Consider the following 25,235-nt stretch of genomic DNA (forward strand, 5'->3'; position numbering starts at 1 on the left):
TGAATGCTGAAGCACTAATTTGAAATTTCGGTTGAAGAGTCAAAAAACAGCTGATAAATGAACATATAAGAACGAGCGCTTTCTATGAATGAGATAAAAAGAGTATTTTGTACGCGTTTGAACTGCAACCTAGTATAATTCTTGGAAATTCTATGGAACAACTGAGAGATAACCGAGAGAATCAAAGAACCCGATAAATCAAAATATGGAAATGTTCTCGAAGTTTCATTTAATTTCGCAACTTGGTTTTTTATTAGCGATGTGATACTCCCATGGAGCATGAATCTTTAAGATTGTAACATCAATTCCCTCTATGATCTGAACAGGGTTCAAAAGGTTGAGCTTTTAATTAAACTATCCAAAATTTCACTATATTTGTCAAATTCTGCACGAGAAAATTTAGTAACTTTGTTACCTATTATATCAATTCGATACTCTCCAAGATGTGGTAACGATTCCAATAAATATCAAAATTCTTTTGGACTATTCACGATCTTACCTCATTATTATTGGCTCAATTGAAACTTAGCAGAATTTTAGAGATTTTCTCATGAAAATTATCAGTTGATTATGTTCAAATCAACTTTATTCATCAATCAAATGCGGAAGTGAGTCCCAAGTTTTAAAAAAACAATGTTTCATGAAATCAAATCCGTAAACAATCAATTCTTGAGGAGTGTTCAACTTGGGCCATTCGATTGGTTCCTCTTCACAATCGTAATAGATTTTAATTGATCGTTTGGATTTAGCACAATATTTAGCCAAGAAATCAGCTGATCTTTGAGTGATATTCTCACATTTTCTGAAGTCCAACAGTTTTATTTTTGGTAATAATTTCACCAATTCTTCCACATGATTGTCTTCAATCAAGTACCAGCCTCTAATCGCAAAATGATGTAAATTCGGGAATTTCGCCAAAATTTTTCGTAATGAGGACCATGTAAGATGGTGAGACTTTAAATGGAGAAATGAAAGAAAATATTAATGATAATCTAATAGGAATTTATTAATCAATGACTCACATGGACGATAACCAAGTCTCTTAGATTGAAATTCTTTATGGACTCATTTACGGTATCCTTCGTATAACCACCATTATCAGAATAATAGAGGAAAGCACTTTGTAAATTCGGACAAGAATCCATAAAGTACAATCCGATCAATCTATTCACCCAAGAACTCGGAGTAAATTCGAGGATCTTTAAATCGAGCAATTTTGGCCCATTGTAAGGTTTTGCTGAATCTTTAACAAACAAAAAGAAATTAAAACTTTGTGCATTAAGTCGTAGTAAACATACCATAATAGAGGGTTAAGCTAAGTCGTTTCAAACTCGGAAAGTATTCGACATATTGATAAAATTCAGACATGTAAATTTGCTTTAAGCGAATTTGTTTCAACTGATTAGGCCGAAAGACTTTTTTAAATTCGAATTTGAAATCTGATGAAATCATTTCGATATTTTCCAAGTTATATCTGTTCTCGACAGGTTCATAAAGTCCAATTAATCCTTTGATTTTAGGATGTTCGTTAATCAACCTTCTAAAATCATATGATTCAAGACGGAGAAAAACATCCTTTGGAACTTCCATAATCTATACAAAAAACATTCGAAAGATATTTCATTAAAAACGAACTTATTATCGATAGGAAAAATGCAAATACCCTTAGATTGGGAAACAAATCTCTTAAATTGTGACTTTTCAAAGTTTCTCTAGTATTTTTCCAAAGTTTGTCATTCTCAATGTAGTCACCGTCTCTTTGGCGTTCTAAAATTAGAAACAATCAATTTAAGAATTAGTCAAAATAAAGGCTTAATCAGGTGGAGGTTTACTTACTATCCATTAATTGAAGATATTTGACTTTGCTGAATTTCAGCAAAACGACCAAGAACCATCTTGGAGAGACTAAGAGATCAATAGAAAATAAATTTGGAACATTTCAACTTAAAACTGCATTTTGATCTTACCTTTGGACAATCGGATCAACTCATCGAATCCATTAAAATGGTCAAATATCATAAAAAGACACTCGTTTGGTAGATTGTTAATCGACATAACTCACTTGTCAGTTGAAATCAATTTAAGGAAATAATTTAAAATTTCAATTCAAAATTGGATTTTGTAAGCCGTTTCCCTCCAAAAACTTTTTACTACTAAAAAGTTTTCGTTAAAACCAGCTGATAGTTTCTGGTGCTTTATGGCTCCATTAGTAGGGAAGATTTACTTCCAAAGCGCTCGTTTTGAGTGTGATTTACCGAATTCCAGAATAAAGGTATTTTGTTATTGAGGTTTCAATGTTGTTTGTTGAAAATCAATAGTATGTTATATTTGGTTGAGAAAATTTTGAAGATAATTTTGTTAAACAGAACCTGTTTAATAGTTTTCTCATTGTTTCTTGATTAATGATAAATTCATTAGTTAGATAAGTGTTTTGTCTGATTCTTTGATTTAATTTCTTAGGAACATCCGGAATAATCCATTCGAGGAAAGTATTAAAAATCAATAACTGTGAGCTTATTGAAATCTCTTGAAGGTTAAAGAACTAAATGGTTAAATTATTTGAGTTTAAATTTCGACGCTTGTTTTTCTTTTGGAAGATTTGATAGACTGATCCATTTTCTAATGATTTCAGTCATCAATAAGGACTGGACGAAGAATAATAAATGTTACCGAAGTGATATTAAACTTTGGGTTATATTTCATAATAGCATATTTATTAATATTGTATAATAGGAGTTTCGATTTTTATTCATCCATGAGAATTGGAAGAGAACTGAAATATGAATAAATGAGACAATTATTAACTACATGTAATTGAATAAAACGACTCAATTATATGGGTCATTTTGCAACTTTATTCATCAAGCAAATGCGGAAGTGAGTTCCAAGTTTTATAAAAACAATGTTTCATGAAATCGAATCCATAACAAATTCGATCGCCACCATAAACCAATTGAGGCCATTCGATTGGTTCCTCTTCACAATCATAATAGATTTTAATTGATCGATTGGATTTCTCGCAATATTTGGACAGAATATCAGCTGATTTTTGAGTCACTTCGTCACAACTCCTCAAGTCGATCAGTTTTATTTTAGGTAATAGTTTCACCAATTCTTCCACATGACTGTCGTCAATATTTTCATTGTTTCTGATTCCAAGATGATGTAAATTCGGAAATTTCAACAAAATTTTTCGTAATAATGACCATTTAAGATGACCAGCCTTTGGATAATAAGAAACACAAAAAACAGTTAATCAAGTGCAATTCTTTTTCACAATTTCATCATCAATTTTTCACTTAGCGACTTACCTGTTCGATAACTAAATCTCTTAAATTGAAATTTTTTATCGAATCGTTAACAGAAGCATCCTTACCATGAATAAAAAGTAAGAATGCACTTTCTAGATTTGGACAGGAATCCATAAAGGGAAATATAGAAAACTCATCATAAGAATATGTCACAACCTCTACTTCAAGTATCTTTAAAGCAGTCAAATTCGGGCCATCGTATTTTTTAATGTCTATTTCGAAGTTAGAAAAATTAGATCATACATTTCACAAATCAATTCTTTTTAACATACCATTACGAAGTGGTAAGTTGAGCCGCTTTAAATTCGGAAAGTATTCGATAACTTGTGATAGTTCAGAGTAGTCTAAAACTTTGTCGAAGCGAATTTGTTTCAATTGATCAGGTCGAAAGATTTTTTTGAATTCGAATTTGAAATCTGATGAAATCATTTCGATATTTTCCAAGTTATATCCGTACTCAACAGGATCATAAAGTCCAATTAATCCTTTGATTTTAGGATGTTCGTTAATTAACCTTCTAAAATCATATGACTCAAGGGAAACAAAAAAATGCAACGGAACTTCAACAATCTATATAAAGAAAAATTCGATAGATTTAAAAACTAAATATTTTTCTGATGGAAAGACGCAATTTATCAATTACCTTCAGATTGGGAAACAAATCCCTTAAATTGTGACTCTTCAAAGTTTCTGTAGTATTTTTCCAAAGTTTGTCATTGTCAATATAGTCCAGGTCACTTCTGTATCCTAAGATTAAAGCAATCAAATGAAGAGTCAGTCAAAATCAAGAATCAATCAGTTGAAGGTTTACTTACTTCCAATCAATTGAAGATATTTAACTTTGCTAAACTTAAGCAAAACGACCAACAACCATCTCGGGGAGACTAAGAAATCAATAGAAATCAAATTTTAACAAATTTCAAATTTCGATAATTTGAACTTACCTTTGGACAATCGGATCAACTCTTCGAATCCATTGAAATGGTCCAAAATCATATAGAGACACTCGTTTGGTAGTTTGTTAATTGACATAATTCACTTGAGATCAATTTAAAAAGGTAAACAAAATTTAAAGTTTAAATCGGTTCCCTCTAAAAACCAGCTGATAGTTTCTAATGCTTTAAGCCTCCGTTGACGGGAAAGGATAACTTTAATGGCGCTTATTTTGAGATTAATTTTGTTAGTGGAATATTCAAAATTTAGAATACAAAGCTTTGAATTTGGCGTTGCTCGATAATGGAAAGAATAAATTTAATTGAACAAAATTTCGATGTGCTTTCATTTGAAAACAAAACAATACTGGCCATTCCTTAATCACCAATTCGTGATCTATGGTTTTATCAACATGCTTGTCGTCTATTTCATGATGCTGATGATTGATTCGATAAACTTGGTCCACTATAAATCGTAAAAAGATGTTAATCATATGATACAATTGGAAAATACGGTACAATAAAAACATTATAACACGTAACACCATTTACTTTACGTAAGACTAATTCAAGTTGAATCTCACCTTCATTGAGTTCTATGTTAAGTCGCTTCAAATTCGGAAAATATTCAATAAATATGGTAAAATAATTCTTATCAAAATTGCAGCAGTAAACTTGTTTTAACTGTCAACTTCAATTATCATTATAAGCAACTTTGCCTTCTAATTGAAAAATTGGAAATCAAAAATTAAAATTGTAGATGGATCAAGTGGAAATCAACTTACTAGTCATCAAATGAAGTTATTTTACTCAATTAAATTATAAATTAATTGTTTTCTAATTTTAATCAATTCTCTCTCTCTCTCTCTCTCTCTCTCTCTCTCTCTCTCTTTCATTAATTATAACGAACGTGAAACATAAACGCACTTATTTGCCGAACTTATGTAAATTGCTAAAACTTCAACGATTGTCAATAACTATATCATTTTAAGATCTATAAATTCAATTTCACAATGTTATTCATTATATTATTATGATATATTATCTAGTTGAGAAATAAGTCACGTCAAGGCAAGTCACGAAAAAGGTCAATCGGATACTTCGTCCCTTGGAATCATTAAAACGATGGTGTCTATCAATCTTCCAATCTTCTTTATGGGGGTAAATCATCTATGGACCATAAAGATCCTCATCAAATGTGATTCTACTCCCAATGCCTCCAATTGATCCAAGTTTACCATCACTCGAAGAATACATACTAACTTTTATTCAATTCGAAAAGTTTTCCTCAACTAAACTATTCAAAAGAAGCGCTTTGACACTGAGCCTTTCAGCTGGAAACGGCTGCGAATAAGACAAAAGCTAAGAATTTGTTGAAAAAAATTGACGATATCAAATCGTTTCTGTTTCTAAATTGTTCCAAAACTGTTAATTTAAATTTGATTCCATCGGTTCAGTAAATTTCGATTATGTTCATAAACGATTTACCTAATGATTGTCTTTGGATGATCTTCGACAGCTTCTTTAATCTAGAAGAATTAATCAAATTGTCTAAAGGTAAAATTTAAATATTCTGCTGTAGCAATAACATAATTTGTAATTCTATTTGATTTTAAAGTTTGTTCTAGATGGTCCAACTTAATTTCTGTAAGATTTTCCCGAGTTAAATATCTACTTAACGGTGAGTAAATTTCCATCTACGTGTAATTGTTAATTTGTTTTGATCAATTTTTCCATGGACCTGAAGAAAACACTATCGATCATATTGATTATACCAAGTTATGGATAAGAGATCCAGAGACGATCGGTAACCATAATTTACGAGAATTGTTACCAAACCTCAGGGTAAATATAAAATTTCAGTTGTCTATTCGATATTTGTTCGTGTTTTTTTTGTATCGATTAGATTCTCGACATCTCTGCTGATTTTTATGGACGTGGAGAAAAACTTGAAGATTTCAGTCAATTGATTAACAATAATACGAAAATAAAAGGATTGATTGGACTGGATTTTGTTAATTATCATAATCTCAACTTGGAAAATATCGAGATGTTTGCAATGGATATGTTCAATTATACAAAAGTCTTTCGACCTGATCAATTGAAACAAATTCATTTTTCTGAATTCTATATGCAATATCTTTTTGAAATAATTGAATACTTTCCAAATTTAAAGCGACTCAACATCTCAATGTTTGATGGTAAGTTATTGCGATTCGATTCATGTTCACGATTAATGAAAAAATAATTATTAAAGGTGAGGAAATTCGTTACAATGGTCCGGAAATGTCCAATCTCAAGATCCTTGAATCTTATACATTCGAAGGGCATGATAATTGTAGTGCTTTTCATTTGATGGACTTTTGTCCATCTTTGGAAAGCGCTTTCATGAAAAATTTTCCAGAGGATGATTTTATTGATCTGTCCTTGAAGAACTACAATCTCAGAGATTTGGTTATCGAAATGGTGAGTAGCAAATTAAAGATTCGCCTTAAATAATTAGTAATTTTCTGTTCTTCTCAAGCCAACTCAAGAAGATATGAATTGGTCATTCTTGCGAGATCTACTGTCCAAATATCCAAATCTACATAACCTTGCGATCAGAATGAGCGATGAGATTGAGGATTGTCATGTTGAAGAATTGGTGGAGATTTTGCCAGAAGTAAAACTGTTGGACTTCAGAAAATGTGAGAACATCACTCAAAGATCAGCTGATTTCTTGGCTAAATATTGTGCTAAATCCAAACGATCAATTAAAATCTATTACGATTGTGAAAAGGAACCAATTGACTGGCCTAAATACGACACTCCTCGAGAATCAATTGTCCACGGACTCGATTTCATGAAACATTGTTTTTATAAGAGTTTTTCCAATCTTCCATTTCTAATTGATGAATAAAATCACCTAAATTTTATTGTATCAATAAATATTCTTCCATGAATGTTGAATATTGTCTCGAAAATTTCAGTCGAATAAATTATCATTAAAACTATAGTCTCATAATGAGAGAATTTCAGTTTATCAACCTGTCGTTTTTCCATAATTTTATCGAAGAAAATTAACTAAGCATTTGAAGGAAGCTTCCACGTGTTCAATCAGACTTGGTGAATTATTGGAGTTCATTATCTTTTATTGCCAGTGTAAACCCTGAAACGAGGGAATCATAATGAAATTATAAGTCATTCAAATTCCCATTTTTGCTCCTTTCTCTTCATCGTATTTTCATAAAAATCTGATCGAAGCCTGAAATGAGAAAAAGACTTACGGAAAATAGACGAACCCTCTATCACAAAGATAAAAGATCATTAGAAATGAACTTGATCTAAGGCACAGTTACCTTGATATTTGGAAACAATTCTCTTAAATTGTAATGTTGCAAACTTGTTCCATAGGTTATTATCGATCCAATCAATTGTACCTTAGAATTGTGAAAAGAGAACGAATTAGTTAAAAGCGAAATCAATTAGATGAAAATTAATTTACTACAGTATCTCTCGATTGCAAATATTCAACTTTGCTGAACTTGGACAGAATTAAATCGGACCATCTTGAACAAACTTTGGAATAAAACTAAATAAATAAGCATTCAAACTTAATCGTAACTGAATATTACCTTAAGAAGATTGAATCAATTCTTTGAGTTCATGGAAATTCTCAAAGGTCTTTCAAAGACAGTTATCAGGTAAATCGTTTAATGACATAATTGATTTGTAAACTTAAAGAAATAACGATAACTTGTCATTGAATTTCAATGACATTAATGATTAATGTCATTAATCATTAATGAACAAAATTCGTTTCCCTCGGAAAGAACAGCCGATTGACTATCGAGTCCAAGCGCTCGAAGTATTCATAACATGAGTTTTCGCAATGATAAATTTGCATACAAAAATTGGGAATAAAAATGAACTTTCGTCTTTCGCCTCGAAACATCATAGATGATCAATCTAAAATTTTATTCATCAATTAAGATAGAAAGATAATCAATCTTTAAACATTATCGAAACTTAGGAAAACATTATCAAGTAAATTGTTTATTATCGATGAAGTAAATTGATTTATTTAAACAAAATAAATAAAGAATTTTAACCATCAATATACATTTAATTCAAATGATTATTTTATTGATTCGTCTTAGAAACTTTTAGTTTCACTTTTTTTTCAATTTTAGTAAACTCATAATCAGAATTATACAAAAGTTTGATTAATCTTCATCGAGCAAGTCCGGAAGAATGGACCAAGATTTAAAGAAACAATTTTTCATAAAATCGAATCCGGTGCAGATCTTCTCATAACGAAATGTCGATTTAGCCAATCTATTTGTTAATCTATCACAATCATAATAGATTTTAATTGATCGATTGGATTCCTCGCAAACTTTGGAAAGAAAATCAGCTGATTTTTGAGTCACTCTGTGACATCTCCTCAAGTCGATCAGTTTTATTTTTGGTAATAGTTTCACCAATTCTTCCACATGACTGTCGTCAATATTTTCATTGTTTCTGATTCCAAGATGATGTAAATTCGGAAATTTTGACAAAATTTTTCGTAATGATGGCCATTTAAGATGATGAGCCTTTGTATAATAAGAAACACAAAAAAAGTTAATCAAGTGCTAATTTTTCACTCAGCGACTTACCTGTTCGATAACTAAATCTCTCAAATTGAAATTCTTTATCGAATCGTTAACAGAAGCATCCTTACCATGAATAAAATGGAAGAATACACTTTCCAGATTTGGACAGGAATCCATAAAGCGAAATACAGAAAACTCATCATAAGAATGTGTTACAACTTCAACTTCAAGTATCTTTAAAGCAGCCAAATTTGGGCCATCGTATTTATTTACGTCTATTTCGAAGTTAGAAAAATTTTGTCACCGATTTCACAAATCAATTCTTTTTAACATACCATAACGAAGTGGTAAGTTGAGCCGCTTTAAATTCGGAAAGTATTCGATAACTTGTGATAGTTCAGTGTAGTCTAAAAGTTTGTTGAAGCGAATTTGTTTCAATTGATCAGGTCGAAAGATTTCTTTGAATTCGCACTTGCAATCAAACGAAACCATTTCGATATTTTTCAAGTTATATCTGTTCTCAACAGGTTGATAAAGTCTAATCAATCCTTTGATTTTTGGATGTTCGTGAATCAACCTTCTAAAATCATACGATTCAAGACAAAGAAAAACACTCTCAGGAACTTCCATAATCTATATGAAGAAAAATTCGATCGATAGAATTAGAAATCTAATATTTTTCTGTTGGAAAAACGCTAGTCATCAATTACCTTTAGATTCGGAAACAAATCTTTCAAATTGTGACTTTTCAAAGTTTCTGAAGTATTTTTCCAAAGTTTGTTATTCTCAATGAAGTCCTGGCCTCTATTGTACACTAAAATTGGAAGCAATCAAATCAAGAATCATTCGAAATCAAGAAACAATTAGAATCTACTTACTTCCAATCAATTGAAGATATTTAACTTTACTGAACTTCAGCAAAACGACCGAGAACCATCTCGGAGAGACTAAGAAATTAATAGAAATCAAATTTTAGAAATTAAAAGTTTAACAAATGCAAAATCTCGATAATTTCGATCTCACCTTTGGACAATCGGATCAACTCTTCGAATCCATTGAAATGGTCCAAAATCATATAGAGACACTCGTTTGGTAGTTTGTTAATTGACATAATTCACTTGAAAACGTCAAGTTGAAGAGATGAACAAAAGTCTAATTGGTTGAACCAGTTCCTTCAAAGAACCAGCTGATAGTTTCTTGTGCTTTATGCTTCCATTGACAGGAAAGGGTAACTTTAATAGCGCTCGTTTTGATCAACAATAAGGACGAAAGAGTTATGTAGCCATAACTAATGTTAAACTTTGTGTATTATTAATGTTTGTTTCCATTTTTATTCATCGATGAGAACTGGAAGACAGTTGATAGATTCGTAAAATCAATTTTTCATAAAGTCGGATCCATAACAAATCACAATATTTACCAATTCAGGCCAATCGACAGGTTCGTTTTCACAATTGTAATACATTAGAATTGGTCGATTCGCTTTAACACAATATTTGAACAGAGAATTAGCTGATTTTTGAGTTACGTTTTTACCGAGGGGCCAGTTGAGTCTCTTCAAATTTGGAAAATAATCAATAAATATGGGAAAATATTAATAATACTTATCATTGAAAATCAATAACATTAGTGATTAATCATCAAAAGCACCTGATCAATTAATTTAGCACTTTTTTAAGCACAAAAGGAGCGTTTTAAACGCGTTTAGCTGCACTCACGTAATATTCTTGAAAATTCCATGGAACAATTGAGAGATGAACAAGAGAAAAAAGAACATGAATCATTGATCTTGAGTTTAGCCCTTCATGAAGCAAATTATTTCCGATGATTTTGTGGCATTTTTTCAGATTTTTCACAAAAAATTGATTAGTTTTGCTAACTAATAATGTAAAATCAATTCGACACTCCAAGATATAACGATTCCAATAATTCTTTCGGATTATTTACAATCTTACCTCATAATTATTGGCTCAATTGAAACTTATCAGAATTTTAAAGATTTTCTCATGAAATTATCAGTTGATTATGTTCAAATCTATAAATTATGAATAAAGGAGACAATTATTAACTACATGTAATTGAAAAAAACGACTCAATTATATGGGTCATTTTGCAACTTTATTCATCAAGCAAATGCGGAAGTGAGTCCCAAGTTTTATAAAAACAGTGTTTCATGAAATCGAATCCATAACAAATTCGATCGCCAGTATTAACCAATTGAGGCCATTCATTTGGCTCCTCTTCACAATCATAATAGATTTTAATTGGTCGATTGGATTTCTCACAATATTTGGACAGAAAATCCGCTGATTCGCGAATAAATCCGTCATATTTCCTCGAGTCGATCAGTTTTATTCTTGGTAATAGTCTGAAAAATTCTTCTACATGACTTTCCTCAACTATGTAGCCTCTAATCGCAAGATGATGTAAATTCGGGAATTTCGACAGGATCCTTCTTAATGCTGTCCATGTAAGATAGTAAGCCTTTGGATGGATAAGAAACACAACAAAAGTTATTCGAATGTTGAGTTGTTTTTCACTCAGTGACTTACATGTTCTTACCATGTAAGTCTGGATAGATAAAAGAACAATTTAAGAATAATCTAATAAGAATTTGAAACTCAATGACTTACATTCTCGATAACCAAGTCTCTTAGATTGAAATTCTTTATGGACTCATCTACGATATTTTTAGCGAAATAACTTTCATCAGAATACGAGAGGAAAGCGCTTTGCAAATTCGGACAAGAATCCATGAAGTGCAATCCAATCAATTTGTTCACCCAAGAACTTGGAGTGAATTCGAGGATTTTTAAATCGAGCAGTTTTGGACCATTGTAAGGTTTTGCTGAATCTTTAACAAACAAAAATAAATTAGAACTCTTTGTGCATTAAGTCGTAGTAAACATACCATAATAAAGGGTTAAGCTAAGTCGTTTCAAACTCGGAAAGTATTCGACATATTGATAAAATTCAGACATGTAAATTTGCTTTAAGCGAATTTGTTTCAACTGATTAGGCCGAAAGACTTTCTTAAATTCGAATTTGAAATCTGACGAAATCATTTCGATATTTTCCAAGTTATATCCGAACTCAACAGGTTCATAAAGTCCAATTAATCCTCTGATTTTTGGATGTTCGTTAATCAACCTTCTAAAATCATACGATTCCGGAGAACGGAGACGGAGAAAAACATCCTTCGGAACTTCCATAATCTATGCAAAAAAACATTCGAAAGATATTTCATTAGAAACGAACTTATTATCAGTAGGAAAAATGCAAATACCCTTAGATTGGGCAACAAATCTCTTAAATTGTGACTTTTCAAAGTTTCTCTAGTGTTTTTCCAAAGTTTGTTATTCTCTATGTAGTCACCGTCTCTTTGGCGTTCTAAAATTAGAAACAATCAATTCAAAAATTAGTCAAAATCAAGAGTTAATCTTGTGGAGGTTTACTTACTATCCATCAATTGAAGATATTTAACTTTGCTAAACTTCAGCAAAACGACCAAGAACCATCTTGGAGAGACTAAGAGATCAGTAGAAAATAAATTTGGAACATTGTAACTTAAAACTTCATCTTGATCTTACCTTTAGACAATCGGATCAACTCTTCGAATCCATTAAAATGGTCAAATATCATAAAAAGAACCTCGTTTGGTAGATTGTTAATCGACATAACTCACTTGAAATCAATTTAAGGAAATAATTTAAAATTTCAATTCAAAATTGGATTTTGTAAGCCGTTTCCCTCCAAAAACTTTTTACTTCTAAAAAGTTTTCGTTAAAAACCAGCTGATAATTTCTGGTGCTTTATGGCTCCTTTGTTTGGAAAGAGTAGCTTTCAAGGCGCTCGTTTTAAGTGTGATTTGCGTTTTTTAGTTTTGAGCATTATGAAGAGAGTTTCTTAGTGAGGTATTAATAATAATAGGTTGTTGTTGAAAATTACATAGTGCATCCGGTTAATGAATTTTCACAGATAATTTTTTTTTTAATATTTTACCTCATCGTTTCTGGGCTAATGATAAATTTATTATTTTGTTGTGTTTTGTCTGATTCGTTGATTTAGTTTCCCAGAAACATGAAGAATAATTCATTTGACATGAGGCTTTTTAGATAACCGACAAAATGAAGTGAACAAAACTTCTATTAAATGATTAGAGTTGGTTGTTACAATGTGATTGAAATTTCACTCGCCAATGAGACCTGAAAGACTGGGGAAAGTTTGATAAAAACGAATTGAATTCAGAGCAAATCAAATCTCTGCAAGCACCTGATTCAGGCCACAAGATTTTAATTGGTGATGAGCTTTGATACGCAATTTTGATGTAAACCAATAGCTGATTTGTGCGTCTCTGTGTGTCTCTCTCACATTCTCTCAAGTCCAATATCTTGAACGTTGATAATAATTTTACCAACTCTTCCGCATGACTATCAGAAATCTCTCTATTGTATTTAATTGAATGATAAAAATTCGAGATTTGGACATTTTGAATTAATGGCCAGATAATAAATCGAGCCTTTTGCTTAGAGAATAAAAGAAATTTTCGCTTTTTAATATACATGTAATTATATTTATATTAAATTCTTGGATCGGTGTTTACTTTGTAAATAAACAATTTAATAGGCTTTATGATATTGCAAATTTCCTGCAATTGATTGATACAATTTACAACATAAATATCAATATATTCTTTTACATTGTCAACATTTTAAGTACATTATTCAGATAATATTTAAATATAATGATCAGTTAACAATTAGACTTGTGGATCAATTGTAATATTTGAAGATGATTGTTTAGCTGAGCTATAAGATGATCTCGTTCTCATTGTTTCTTGGTTAATGATAAATTCATTAGTTAGGTAAGTGTTTTGTCTGATCCTTTGATTTAGTTTCTTAGGAACATCCGGAATAATCCATTCGAGGAAAGAATTAAAAATCCAAATTATATTAATGAAAGTGACAACAAACACCAATCGATAAACGAGAACTTCCCAAAAGGCTTGTCTTGGTAGATACTGATGATTTCTGCCCGGTGGATACCGGAGACCAGAATAAGCGCACATGGTTGATGAATTGAGGGAAAGGCCAAACTCATTGATGAAATTGGTCAGATTCTGCGGTAAATATTTTGTCTCATAATACGAAAGTGACCAGGGTATGTAACCTTCAAGTGAACCAGTTTTCATGTGATAATAAACTTTGGGTATTAAACTTGAAGTGAATGCAATGATCAGAGCATTGGTTAGAACGGAAAGTTTACCCAATGCCGTTATAATATGAGACCAAACACCGATATCTTTAATACGAATTGCAATCGGACGTCTATAGTGACACAAAAATTTTCTTGCATCCAAATGAATTTCCAATGCATTATTGATCAATGCAAACAACGGAGCCAAGGGAAAGGCGACGACAAATAGAGTGACCATTCCGAATTGAATGACCATCTCTAAGTATTCATAAAATAAGGCTGTTGATTCCCAACCCTTCAAAGCGAAATCTGCTTCCCATTGAGGTAAACGAAGTAAATCTTTAGCACTAAAGTTTAAAAGTTTTCTGTTTGAAAAATAAAGAATTAAGGTAATTATGGTTAATCGATTTGAAATCTACTGATACAGTATTAGTTTAATTCTGTCTGGTACTTACTCGAGCTTCTTTTTCTCGAACCAAGGTTGAATCATCTCAAGAATGGCAAATATTGCTTGTTTTCCAATCATTATGATTGCTAGTTGAATGGTCAGTTCGACGAAACATCCACCAAGGCCACATTGCTCTTTGTTCAACAGACCAGGTTTAAACATATCACCGGGATTACGAACTGATCGACCTTTAACGAATGCGATATAAAATAATGAAGAATAATAATTGATAAATTGTAGAATGTATAATTTAAGTGTTAGACTGTTATCGAAATCGTTTTGAGTTCGAGGCAATTCCATTTCAGTTAACTTGTAGGCTACTTTTTCATGGATCCAATTGAAGATTATTATGAGAATAACGTTTATGAAAGATGCTGTGGTTGCACTAATTAAAGATGAGTATCGACCAATTCGAGGGTCAAGATCTTCTGAAAGGGCAGTTTTAACGGAAACGCGATAAAAAATTATACCAAAAACAACGGCAATGAGTATAGAGATGAAGAAGAGAACCAAAGAACCCGATAAAACAAGGTAGGGGAATCGTTTCTTCCAGAAAGGTACATAAGGTTCGTACATTCGAGTAATATAATTGAGTTGTTTTTTCTTTTGTTGGTCCAATTTGGCAAGATACTCTGGTCGAGGGACCTCATCATAATAGTCTAAAGATGAGATATCCCACTGGTAGGTTATGGTAACTGAGTATCGCTTCCAGAATTCAGTGAAAATTGCCGACCAAATGGACATGAAAACGGCAAATAAAATAGTGGATGGATTATCGAAAAGGTAAGAGAAAAAGGTGTCAATACAAGAGGACGATAATAGCCAATAATCACAATCATGGTCTGAACAAAGTGGACACATGGCTACATCATCATAAGATTTGGTGCAAATTTCAAGAGACACTCTATCCGAAGGGTAAGTAGCGATACTGTACATGAAACAACCAAGGCCAACGATCGAGGCGGGAATCAACATAATCGTATAAAAACCTAACCAAGCGAAATACATTGCTATTTTAGCTCCCATATAGTGACATATTTCGTCGAGAGGTTGAGGTCAAAAGTGCAAAACGAGGCCCATTTAGAGTATAATTCCATTCGAGGAGTATCTTTATGGTCCATAGTTAATTTACCCTCGTGAAGAGGGTAAGCAGCTTGATAAGCACCATCTTCCATCATTTTATCGATCCCAAGGCACGAAGCGTCCGCTCGACCTTCATCGAAACTTGTCCGTTTGAGAATATAATCAACGATTCGTGATCTTTGGGCTGGTGAAAAAGTTCTCTACCATCACTTTGAATATCGAACATGTATTCTTTGTCACGTCTCCAAGTTGCAGTAAATTTCTTCCTCAACTTTGGTCTCTTTATAGTAGTGACTGGCGGTGCGATGCTCGATGTCATGGACGGAGATGTTCTCAGTGATTCGTCCATGAATTTTGTCTTCCAAGATTCAATCGGTTTCACTTTCATTTTAAAGTGTAAGATCTCCGCGTATCGAGAAAGAACTTCCCATGGAGCATGAATCTTGGTAAATCGTAGGAATGAATTCTCTGTGACCCGAACATGATTCCAAATGTAACCCTTCTTGAATTAAATTATTCTCAAAGATTTCACGACATTTGTCAAATTTTCACGAAATAATTGAGTAGCTTTGTTAACTATTATAAAATCAATTCGACGCTCTCCATCTTCAAAGAAAATTGTATCTTGATTGAGAGAAATTTTTGATTTATTCTCATCATTTTCATCATCTCCTTCCCTATTAACATGATTATTATCATAACCTCTCGGTTTATCAGGAACATTGTTCGAAGGCATCTCTTCAATGGCACCAGGAAGAGGAGGTTCAGTGGCAAGTAAAGATGAGGTCGACGATGGATGGACAATAGAACTTGAGACAATTTGTACATTAAAACCAGAATTTGTTAGATTAGATCCTTCCTCCAATTCGTGAGACTCTGATTCCTCCGAGTTGTCATTCATTATGGTCAACAAACAGATTTATAATTTAATTAGATTTAGGGAAGTGATAAACATATAAAAAAACTCCATTGAAATAACACCAAGTTCCAAGGATTAGTTAATAAGAGTTTCTAATAATAATAAAAGAAGATAAAAAAAATCAATGTTAGTAAATTATTCAGATAAATTTTTGACTTTTCTTCTTCATGAAGGATTGATTTTCTTTTCTCATGATCATAAACCGGTTCCAATGATCATGTGGTGATTCATGGTAATTATTCAGTCTTAAAGTCATTCAATTCAATTCAAGTCTGAAATTCAGCTTTTTCACAAGTTACATGAATTTGTCATCTTGTTTACTATCATCTTTATCCTTGATTAGAGTAAATGATTTAAAAGTAAATGGATAATCAATAAATCTTGATTTCTAGTGAATCTCAAGCCAGCAAAAGATAATCAATATTAACATGATCATTTCTTTTATGACGAAAAATCTAATAACTTGAAATATTAATGTATCTCAATTAGAAATATTAATTTAAAGATGAGTAATTGATTGATCAAGTAAATTGAACAGAGAAAAAGTTATAATAATCAATCATAATTCAAATCGTAATGATTCAAATTACATGTTCTTGAAAAGAGACAATCAATAGACAACAAAAGGATCATCGATACACTGAATTGATTAACTCTATTTGTCCATCAATCTATTTAAAGCATAAACAAACACAGGATATGATTGAATAGATGATAAAATTAATCATCATTAATAGAATACAGATTAAGAAAAAGCCAAAAAAATCCCACCTTTAAACTCTCAGCTGATTGTTACTCTATCCCCCCATTAAGTACATAACATTATCCAAAATAAAAGCGAGCTGATTGAGAGACTCATAGATTAATCAATAAGGAAAACCAGTGGTTAAAATACAAGACTAATTAAAGTCTAATTACTTAATTGAATGTAAACTTACCATTTACAATTTAGATTAGCAAAAATTTTACACAACCAATTGGTCAGATGAATTCATCTTGTTTACATGGGTCACCGAGAGGAATAGTAAAAGAAACTCTTTCCATCCATTTAAACCATAACACTGTTGATGATTAGAATTGTTGATGTTGTAAGATGATGGAGATTAAGATGATGATGATGAAAATGAGAACAAATCGTAGATAACAAAAGACAGAGAAAAACAAAGAGAATAAAAAAATAGACAGAGATAAACAAAGATAAAGGTTAATCTAAATTCAACAATATGGTTGGATTATGTTGACTGTTTGCCAAAGGGAAACAAAGTGTTACAAAAAAAAACGATGAGTTGACTAAACAATTAACCATAATTACCACCGAAACAATTGGACACTGAGATTAAAGAATTAAAGATTAAAGATTAAATTATATGGGTCATTTTGCAACTTTATTCATCAAGCAAATGCGGAAGTGAGTCCCAAGTTTTATAAAAACAGTGTTTCATGAAATCGAATCCATAACAAATTCGATCGCCAGTATTAACCAATTGAGGCCATTCATTTGGCTCCTCTTCACAATCATAATAGATTTTAATTGGTCGATTGGATTTCTCACAATATTTGGACAGAAAATCCGCTGATTCGCGAATAAATCCGTCATATTTCCTCGAGTCGATCAGTTTTATTCTTGGTAATAGTCTGAAAAATTCTTCTACATGACTTTCCTCAACTATGTAGCCTCTAATCGCAAGATGATGTAAATTCGGGAATTTCGACAGGATCCTTCTTAATGCTGTCCATGTAAGATAGTAAGCCTTTGGATGGATAAGAAACACAACAAAAGTTATTCGAATGTTGAGTTGTTTTCACTCAGTGACTTACATGTTCTTACCATGTAAGTCTGGATAGATAAAGAACAATTTAAGAATAATCTAATAAGAATTTGAAACTCAATGACTTACATTCTCGATAACCAAGTCTCTTAGATTGAAATTCTTTATGGACTCATCTACGATATTTTAGCGAAATAACTTTCATCAGAATACGAGAGGAAAGCGCTTTGCAAATTCGGACAAGAATCCATGAAGTAATCCAATCAATTTGTTCACCCAAGAACTTGGAGTGAATTCGAGGATTTTAAATCGAGCAGTTTTGGACCATTGTAAGGTTTTGCTGAATCTTTAACAAACAAAATAAATTAGAACTCTTTTGCATTAAGTCGTAAACATACCATAATAAAGGGTTAAGCTAAGTCGTTTCAAACTCGGAAAGTATTCGACATATTGATAAAATTCAGACATGTAAATTTGCTTTAAGCGAATTTGTTTCAACTGATTAGGCCGAAAGACTTTCTTAAATTCGAATTTGAAATCTGACGAAATCATTTCGATATTTTCCAAGTTATATCCGAACTCAACAGGTTCATAAAGTCCAATTAATCCTCTGATTTTTGGATGTTCGTTAATCAACCTTCTAAAATCATACGATTCCGGAGAACGGAGACGGAGAAAAACATCCTTCGGAACTTCCATAATCTATGCAAAAAAACATTCGAAAGATATTTCATTAGAAACGAACTTATTATCAGTAGGAAAAATGCAAATACCCTTAGATTGGGCAACAAATCTCTTAAATTGTGACTTTTCAAAGTTTCTCTAGTGTTTTTCCAAAGTTTGTTATTCTCTATGTAGTCACCGTCTCTTTGGCGTTCTAAAATTAGAAACAATCAATTCAAAAATTAGTCAAAATCAAGAGTTAATCTTGTGGAGGTTTACTTACTATCCATCAATTGAAGATATTTAACTTTGCTAAACTTCAGCAAAACGACCAAGAACCATCTTGGAGAGACTAAGAGATCAGTAGAAAATAAATTTGGAACATTGTAACTTAAAACTTCATCTTGATCTTACCTTTAGACAATCGGATCAACTCTTCGAATCCATTAAAATGGTCAAATATCATAAAAAGAACCTCGTTTGGTAGATTGTTAATCGACATAACTCACTTGAAATCAATTTAAGGAAATAATTTAAAATTTCAATTCAAAATTGATTTTGTGTTGTTTCCAAAACTTTTACTTCTAAAAGTTAAAACCAGCTGATAATTTCTGGTGCTTTATGGCCTTTGTTTGGAAAGAGTAGCTTTCAAGGCGCTCGTTTTAAGTGTGATTTGCGTTTTTTAGTTTTGAGCATTATGAAGAGAGTTTCTTAGTGAGGTATTAATAATAATAGGTTGTTGTTGAAAATTACATAGTGCATCCGGTTAATGAATTTTCACAGATAATTTTTTTTTTAATATTTTACCTCATCGTTTCTGGGCTAATGATAAATTTATTATTTTGTTGTGTTTTGTCTGATTCGTTGATTTAGTTTCCCAGAAACATGAAGAATAATTCATTTGACATGAGGCTTTTTAGATAACCGACAAAATGAAGTGAACAAAACTTCTATTAAATGATTAGAGTTGGTTGTTACAATGTGATTGAAATTTCACTCGCCAATGAGACCTGAAAGACTGGGGAAAGTTTGATAAAAACGAATTGAATTCAGAGCAAATCAAATCTCTGCAAGCACCTGATTCAGGCCACAAGATTTTAATTGGTGATGAGCTTTGACACGCAATTTTGATGTAAACCAATAGCTGATTTGTGCGTCTCTGTGTGTCTCTCTCACATTCTCTCAAGTCCAATATCTTGAACTCTGATAATAATTTTACCAACTCTTCCGCATGACTATCAGAAATCTCTCTATTGTATTTAATTGAATGATACAAATTCGAGATTTGGACATTTTGAATTAATGGCCAGGTAATAAATCGAGCCTTTGGCTTAGAGAATAAAAGAAATTTTCGCTTTTTAATATACATGTAATTATATTTATATATAAATTAAATTCTTGGATCGGTGTTTACTTTGTAAATAAACAATTTAATAGGCTTTATGATATTGCAAATTTCCTGCAATTGATTGATACAATTTACAACATAAATATCAATATATTCTTTTACATTGTCAACATTTTAAGTACATTATTCAGATAATATTTAAATATAATGATCAGTTAACAATTAGACTTGTGGATCAATTGTAATATTTGAAGATGATTGTTTAGCTGAGCTATAAGATGATCTCGTTCTCATTGTTTCTTGGTTAATGATAAATTCATTAGTTAGGTAAGTGTTTTGTCTGATCCTTTGATTAAGTTTCTTAGGAACATCCGGAATAATCCATTCGAGGAAAGAATTAAAAATCCAAATTATATTAATGAAAGTGACAACAAACACCAATCGATAAACGAGAACTTCCCAAAAGGCTTGTCTTGGTAGATATTGATGATTTCTGCCCGGTGGATACCGGAGACCAGAATAAGCGCACATGGTTGATGAATTGAGGGAAAGGCCGAACTCATTGATGAAATTGGTCAGATTCTGCGGTAAATATTTTGTCTCATAATACGAAAGTGACCAGGGTATGTAACCTTCAAGTGAACCAGTTTTCATGTGATAATAAACTTTGGGTATTAAACTTGAAGTGAATGCAATGATCAAAGCATTGGTTAGAACGGAAAGTTTACCCAATGCCGTTATAATGTGAGACCAAACACCGATATCTTTAATACGAATTGCAATCGGACGTCTATAGTGACACAAAAATTTTCTTGCATCCAAATGAATTTCCAATGCATTATTGATCAATGCAAACAACGGAGCCAAAGGGAAGGCGACGACAAATAGAGTGACCATTCCGAATTGAATGACCATTTCTAAGTATTCATAAAATAAGGCTGTTGATTCCCAACCCTTCAAAGCGAAATCTGCTTCCCATTGAGGTAAACGAAGTAAATCTTTAGCACTAAAGTTTAAAAGTTTTCTGTTTGAAAAATAAAGAATTAAGGTAATTATGGTTAATCGATTTGAAATCTACTGATACAGTATTAGTTTAATTCTGTCTGGTACTTACTGAGCTTCTTTTCTCGAACCAAGGTTGAATCATCTCAAGAATGGCAAATATTGCTTGTTTTCCAATCATTATGATTGCTAGTTGAATGGTCAGTTCGACGAAACATCCACCAAGGCCACATTGCTCTTTGTTCAACAGACCAGGTTTAAACATATCACCGGGATTACGAACTGATCGACCTTTAACAAATGCGATATAAAATAATGAAGAATAATAATTGATAAATTGTAGAATGTATAATTTGAGTGTTAGACTGTTATCGAAATCGTTTTGAGTTCGAGGCAATTCCATTTCAGTTAACTTGTAGGCTACTTTTTCATGGATCCAATTGAAGATTATTATGAGAATAACGTTTATGAAAGATGCTGTGGTTGCACTAATTAAAGATGAGTATCGACCAATTGAGGGTCAAGATCTTCTGAAAGGGCAGTTTTAACGGAAACGCGATAAAAATTATACCAAAACAACGGCAATGAGTATAGAGATGAAGAAGAGAACCAAAGAACCCGATAAAACAAGGTAGGGGAATCGTTTCTTCCAGAAAGGTACATAAGGTTCGTACATTCGAGTAATATAATTGAGTTGTTTTTTCTTTTGTTGGTCCAATTTGGCAAGATACTCTGGTCGAGGGACCTCATCATAATAGTCTAAAGATGAGATATCCCACTGGTAGGTTATGGTAACTGAGTATCGCTTCCAGAATTCAGTGAAAATTGCCGACCAAATGGACATGAAAACGGCAAATAAAATAGTGGATGGATTATCGAAAAGGTAAGAGAAAAAGGTGTCAATACAAGAGGACGATAATAGCCAATAATCACAATCATGGTCTGAACAAAGTGGACACATGGCTACATCATCATACGATTTGGTGCAAATTTCAAGAGACACTGTATCCGAAGGGTAAGTAGCGATACTGTACATGAAACAACCAAGGCCAACAATCGAGGCGGGAATCAACATAATCGTATAAAAACCTAACCAAGCGAAATACATTGCTATTTTAGCTCCCATATAGTGACATATTTCGTCGAGAGGTTGAGGGTCAAAAAAGTGCCAAAACGAGGCCCATTTAGAGTATAATTCCATTCGAGGAGTATCTTTATGGTCCATAGTTAATTTACCCTCGTGAAGAGGGTAAGCAGCTTGATAAGCACCATCTTCCATCATTTTATCGATCCCAAGGCACGAAGCGTCCGCTCGACCTTCATCGAAACTTGTCCGTTTGAGAATATAATCAACGATTCGTGATCTTTGGGCTGGTGAAAAAAAGTTTTCTCTACCATCACTTTGAATATCGAACATGTATTCTTTGTCACGTCTCCAAGTTGCAGTAAATTTCTCTTTCCTCAACTTTGGTCTCTTTATTGTAGTGACTGGCGGTGCGATGCTCGATGTCATGGACGGAGATGTTCTCAGTGATTCGTCCATGAATTTTGTCTTCCAAGATTCAATCGGTTTCACTTTCATTTTAAAGTGTAAGATCTCCGCGTATCGAGAAAGAACTTCCCATGGAGCATGAATCTTGGTAAATCGTAGGAATGAATTCCCTCTGTGACCCGAACATGATTCCAAATGTAACCCTTCTTGAATTAAATTATTCTCAAAGATTTCACGACATTTGTCAAATTTTTCACGAAATAATTGAGTAGCTTTGTTAACTATTATAAAATCAATTCGACGCTCTCCATCTTCAAAGAAAATTGTATCTTGATTGAGAGAAATTTTTGATTTATTCTCATCATTTTCATCATCTCCTTCCCTATTAACATGATTATTATCATAACCTCTCGGTTTATCAGGAACATTGTTCGAAGGCATCTCTTCAATGGCACCAGGAAGAGGAGGTTCAGTGGCAAGTAAAGATGAGGTCGACGATGGATGGACAATAGAACTTGAGACAATTTGTACACTAAAACCAGAATTTGTTAGATTAGATCCTTCCTCCAATTCGTGAGACTCTGATTCCTCTGAGTTGTCATTCATTATGGTCAACAAACAGATTTATAATTTAATTAGATTTAGGGAAGTGATGAACATATAAAAAAAACTCCATTGAAATAACACCAAGTTCCAAGGATTAGTTAATAAGAGTTTCTAATAATAAAAGAAGATAAAAAATCAATGTTAGTAAATTATTCAGATAAATTTTTGACTTTTCTTCTCCATGAAGGATTGATTTTCTTTTCTCATGATCATAAACCGGTTCCAATGATCATGTGGTGATTCATGGTAATTATTCAGTCTTAAAGTCATTCAATTCAATTCAAGTCTGAAATTCAGCTTTTTCACAAGTTACATGAATTTGTCATCTTGTTTACTATCATCTTTATCCTTGATTAGAGTAAATGATTTAAAAGTAAATGGATAATCAATAAATCTTGATTTCTAGTGAATCTCAAGCCAGCAAAAGATAATCAATATTAACATGATCATTTCTTTTATGACGAAAAATCTAATAACTTGAAATATTAATGTATCTCAATTAGAAATATTAATTTAAAGATGAGTAATTGATTAATCAAGTAAATTGAACAGAGAAAAAGTTATAATAATCAATCATAATTCAAATCGTAATGATTCAAATTACATGTTCTTGAAAAGAGACAATCAATAGACAACAAAAGGATCATCGATACACTGAATTGATTAACTCTATTTGTCCATCAATCTATCTAAAGCATAAACAAACACAGGATATGATTGAATAGATGATAAAATTAATCATCATTAATAGAATACAGATTAAGAAAAAGCCAAAAAAATCCCACCTTTAAACTCTCAGCTGATTGTTACTCTATCCCCCATTAAGTACATTATCCAAAATGCAAGCGAACTGATTGAGAGACTGATAGATTAACCAATAAGGAAAACCAGTGGTTAAATTAGAAGACTAATTAAAGTCTAATTACTTAATTGAATGTAAACTTACCATTTACAATTTAGATTAGCAAAAATTAACTCAACCAATTGGTCAGATGAATTCATCTTGTTTACATGGGTCACCGAGAGGAATAGTAAAAGAAAATCTTTCCATCCATTTAAACCATTACACTGTTGATGATTAGAATTGTTGATGTTGTAAGATGATGGAGATTAAGATGATGATGATGAAAATGAGAACAAATCAAAGATAACAAAAGACAGAGAAAAACAAAGAGAATAAAAAAATAGACAGAGATAAACAAAGATAAAGGTTAATCTAAATTCAACAATATGGTTGGATTATGTTGACTGTTTGCCAAAGGGAAACAAAGTGTTACAAAAAAAAACGGAAAACGATGAGTTGACTAAACAATTAACCATAATTACCACCGAAACAATTGGACACTGAGATTAAAGGAGAAAAATAATCAACATGTTAACCAGAAGAAGAAGAAGAAGATTATCAAAATTGGATAATCCAAATTGGAAAATGAAAACATGAAAGTAACCAAAAGCTGTTCAGGTAAAGAGATGAAGTGAAAACAAGTTAACCAAATGTAGACGGAAACAGTTATCACGTTACCAGCGCTTCTGTTGGTAGAAGTTGAAACTTTTTCGGCTTTCGAGAAGAGAAAAGAGTTTAATTAATGTTAATTAACTGATCTGAATTTTCCATTAGATTAAATGGTTCATGTTCTCATTGAGGAATATATCACATTTCAATTGTTTCTATTGGTGAGATTTATTTGGATTAATAGGAAATCCATTTTTCAACAGAAACAAATTGAATCGTTTTTGTTTTGTCTTATCCTGTTTTCCATTCAATTTAATTGCTATTAGTTTAATGTACTTGAGGTTTGATTGTTAGTGAGGAGCAATTAAAGATTCTATTTTAAAAAAAAATGATTATATGGTTAATTCAATCAATTGTTATTTGAAACACTTTAACA

The 25,235-nt window shown here is 32.0% G+C and overlaps 8 protein-coding genes across 9 annotated transcripts; 1 reads left to right on the forward strand and 7 right to left on the reverse strand.

Moving 5' to 3' along the window:
* Positions 1–313: 313 nt before the first annotated feature.
* On the reverse strand, positions 314–2,116 carry LOC128386282 (uncharacterized). Its single transcript, XM_053345290.1, has 6 exons — positions 1,968–2,116; positions 1,837–1,905; positions 1,664–1,767; positions 1,299–1,593; positions 1,023–1,243; positions 314–954 (listed from the first exon to the last, which is right to left on the reverse strand). The coding sequence occupies exons 1-6, from the start codon at positions 2,053–2,055 to the stop codon at positions 586–588; spliced, it is 1,146 nt and encodes a 381-aa protein (XP_053201265.1). The 5' UTR covers positions 2,056–2,116; the 3' UTR covers positions 314–585.
* A 604-nt stretch (positions 2,117–2,720) lies between these two features.
* LOC128386271 (uncharacterized) lies at positions 2,721–4,391 on the reverse strand. The gene is made up of 6 exons (XM_053345277.1): positions 4,256–4,391; positions 4,127–4,195; positions 3,955–4,058; positions 3,584–3,881; positions 3,312–3,523; positions 2,721–3,223 (listed from the first exon to the last, which is right to left on the reverse strand). The coding sequence occupies exons 1-6, from the start codon at positions 4,341–4,343 to the stop codon at positions 2,855–2,857; spliced, it is 1,140 nt and encodes a 379-aa protein (XP_053201252.1). The 5' UTR covers positions 4,344–4,391; the 3' UTR covers positions 2,721–2,854.
* Positions 4,392–5,626: 1,235 nt separating this feature from the next.
* LOC128386382 (uncharacterized) lies at positions 5,627–7,185 on the forward strand. Its single transcript, XM_053345413.1, has 6 exons — positions 5,627–5,800; positions 5,862–5,924; positions 5,991–6,088; positions 6,150–6,444; positions 6,501–6,709; positions 6,768–7,185. Exons 1-6 carry the CDS (start codon positions 5,713–5,715, stop codon positions 7,140–7,142), a joined length of 1,128 nt encoding a protein of 375 aa, XP_053201388.1. The 5' UTR covers positions 5,627–5,712; the 3' UTR covers positions 7,143–7,185.
* A 1,167-nt stretch (positions 7,186–8,352) lies between these two features.
* On the reverse strand, positions 8,353–9,963 carry LOC128386378 (uncharacterized). Of its 2 annotated transcripts, none has more exons than XM_053345408.1 (6): positions 9,844–9,963; positions 9,699–9,767; positions 9,531–9,634; positions 9,156–9,453; positions 8,884–9,095; positions 8,353–8,820 (listed from the first exon to the last, which is right to left on the reverse strand). In XM_053345408.1, the coding sequence occupies exons 1-6, from the start codon at positions 9,929–9,931 to the stop codon at positions 8,449–8,451; spliced, it is 1,143 nt and encodes a 380-aa protein (XP_053201383.1). In that variant the 5' UTR covers positions 9,932–9,963; the 3' UTR covers positions 8,353–8,448. The 2 variants fall into 2 exon arrangements, with proteins under 2 accessions (XP_053201383.1, XP_053201384.1); XM_053345409.1 differs by having other exon boundaries at positions 8,687–8,820; positions 8,949–9,095.
* Positions 9,964–10,907: 944 nt separating this feature from the next.
* On the reverse strand, positions 10,908–12,574 carry LOC128386376 (uncharacterized). Its single transcript, XM_053345406.1, has 6 exons — positions 12,411–12,574; positions 12,280–12,348; positions 12,107–12,210; positions 11,732–12,035; positions 11,454–11,674; positions 10,908–11,304 (listed from the first exon to the last, which is right to left on the reverse strand). The coding sequence occupies exons 1-6, from the start codon at positions 12,496–12,498 to the stop codon at positions 10,939–10,941; spliced, it is 1,152 nt and encodes a 383-aa protein (XP_053201381.1). The 5' UTR covers positions 12,499–12,574; the 3' UTR covers positions 10,908–10,938.
* Positions 12,575–13,418: 844 nt separating this feature from the next.
* Positions 13,419–17,802, reverse strand: LOC128386373 (anoctamin-1-like). Its single transcript, XM_053345401.1, is given in 7 exon segments — positions 13,419–14,381; positions 14,472–15,522; positions 15,525–15,743; positions 15,746–16,014; positions 16,016–16,094; positions 16,097–16,558; positions 17,405–17,802. Coding segments are annotated over 6 exon segments (2,772 nt in total). The 5' UTR covers positions 16,449–16,558; positions 17,405–17,802; the 3' UTR covers positions 13,419–13,579.
* LOC128386339 (uncharacterized) lies at positions 17,765–19,453 on the reverse strand. The gene is made up of 8 exons (XM_053345361.1): positions 19,313–19,453; positions 19,182–19,250; positions 19,009–19,112; positions 18,634–18,937; positions 18,520–18,581; positions 18,295–18,303; positions 17,899–18,217; positions 17,765–17,796 (listed from the first exon to the last, which is right to left on the reverse strand). The coding sequence occupies exons 1-8, from the start codon at positions 19,398–19,400 to the stop codon at positions 17,765–17,767; spliced, it is 987 nt and encodes a 328-aa protein (XP_053201336.1). The 5' UTR covers positions 19,401–19,453.
* An 854-nt stretch (positions 19,454–20,307) lies between these two features.
* On the reverse strand, positions 20,308–24,897 carry LOC128386389 (anoctamin-5-like). The gene is given in 5 exon segments (XM_053345420.1): positions 20,308–21,276; positions 21,365–21,764; positions 21,767–21,825; positions 21,827–23,457; positions 24,293–24,897. Coding segments are annotated over 4 exon segments (2,787 nt in total). The 5' UTR covers positions 23,347–23,457; positions 24,293–24,897; the 3' UTR covers positions 20,308–20,468.
* Between the last annotated feature and the right edge of the window lie 338 nt (positions 24,898–25,235).

The sequence above is a fragment of the Panonychus citri genome, unplaced genomic scaffold (assembly GCF_014898815.1).
Source record: "Panonychus citri isolate SS breed McGregor unplaced genomic scaffold, ASM1489881v1 Contig00068, whole genome shotgun sequence".
NCBI classification, from domain to species: Eukaryota; Metazoa; Arthropoda; class Arachnida; order Trombidiformes; family Tetranychidae; genus Panonychus; species Panonychus citri.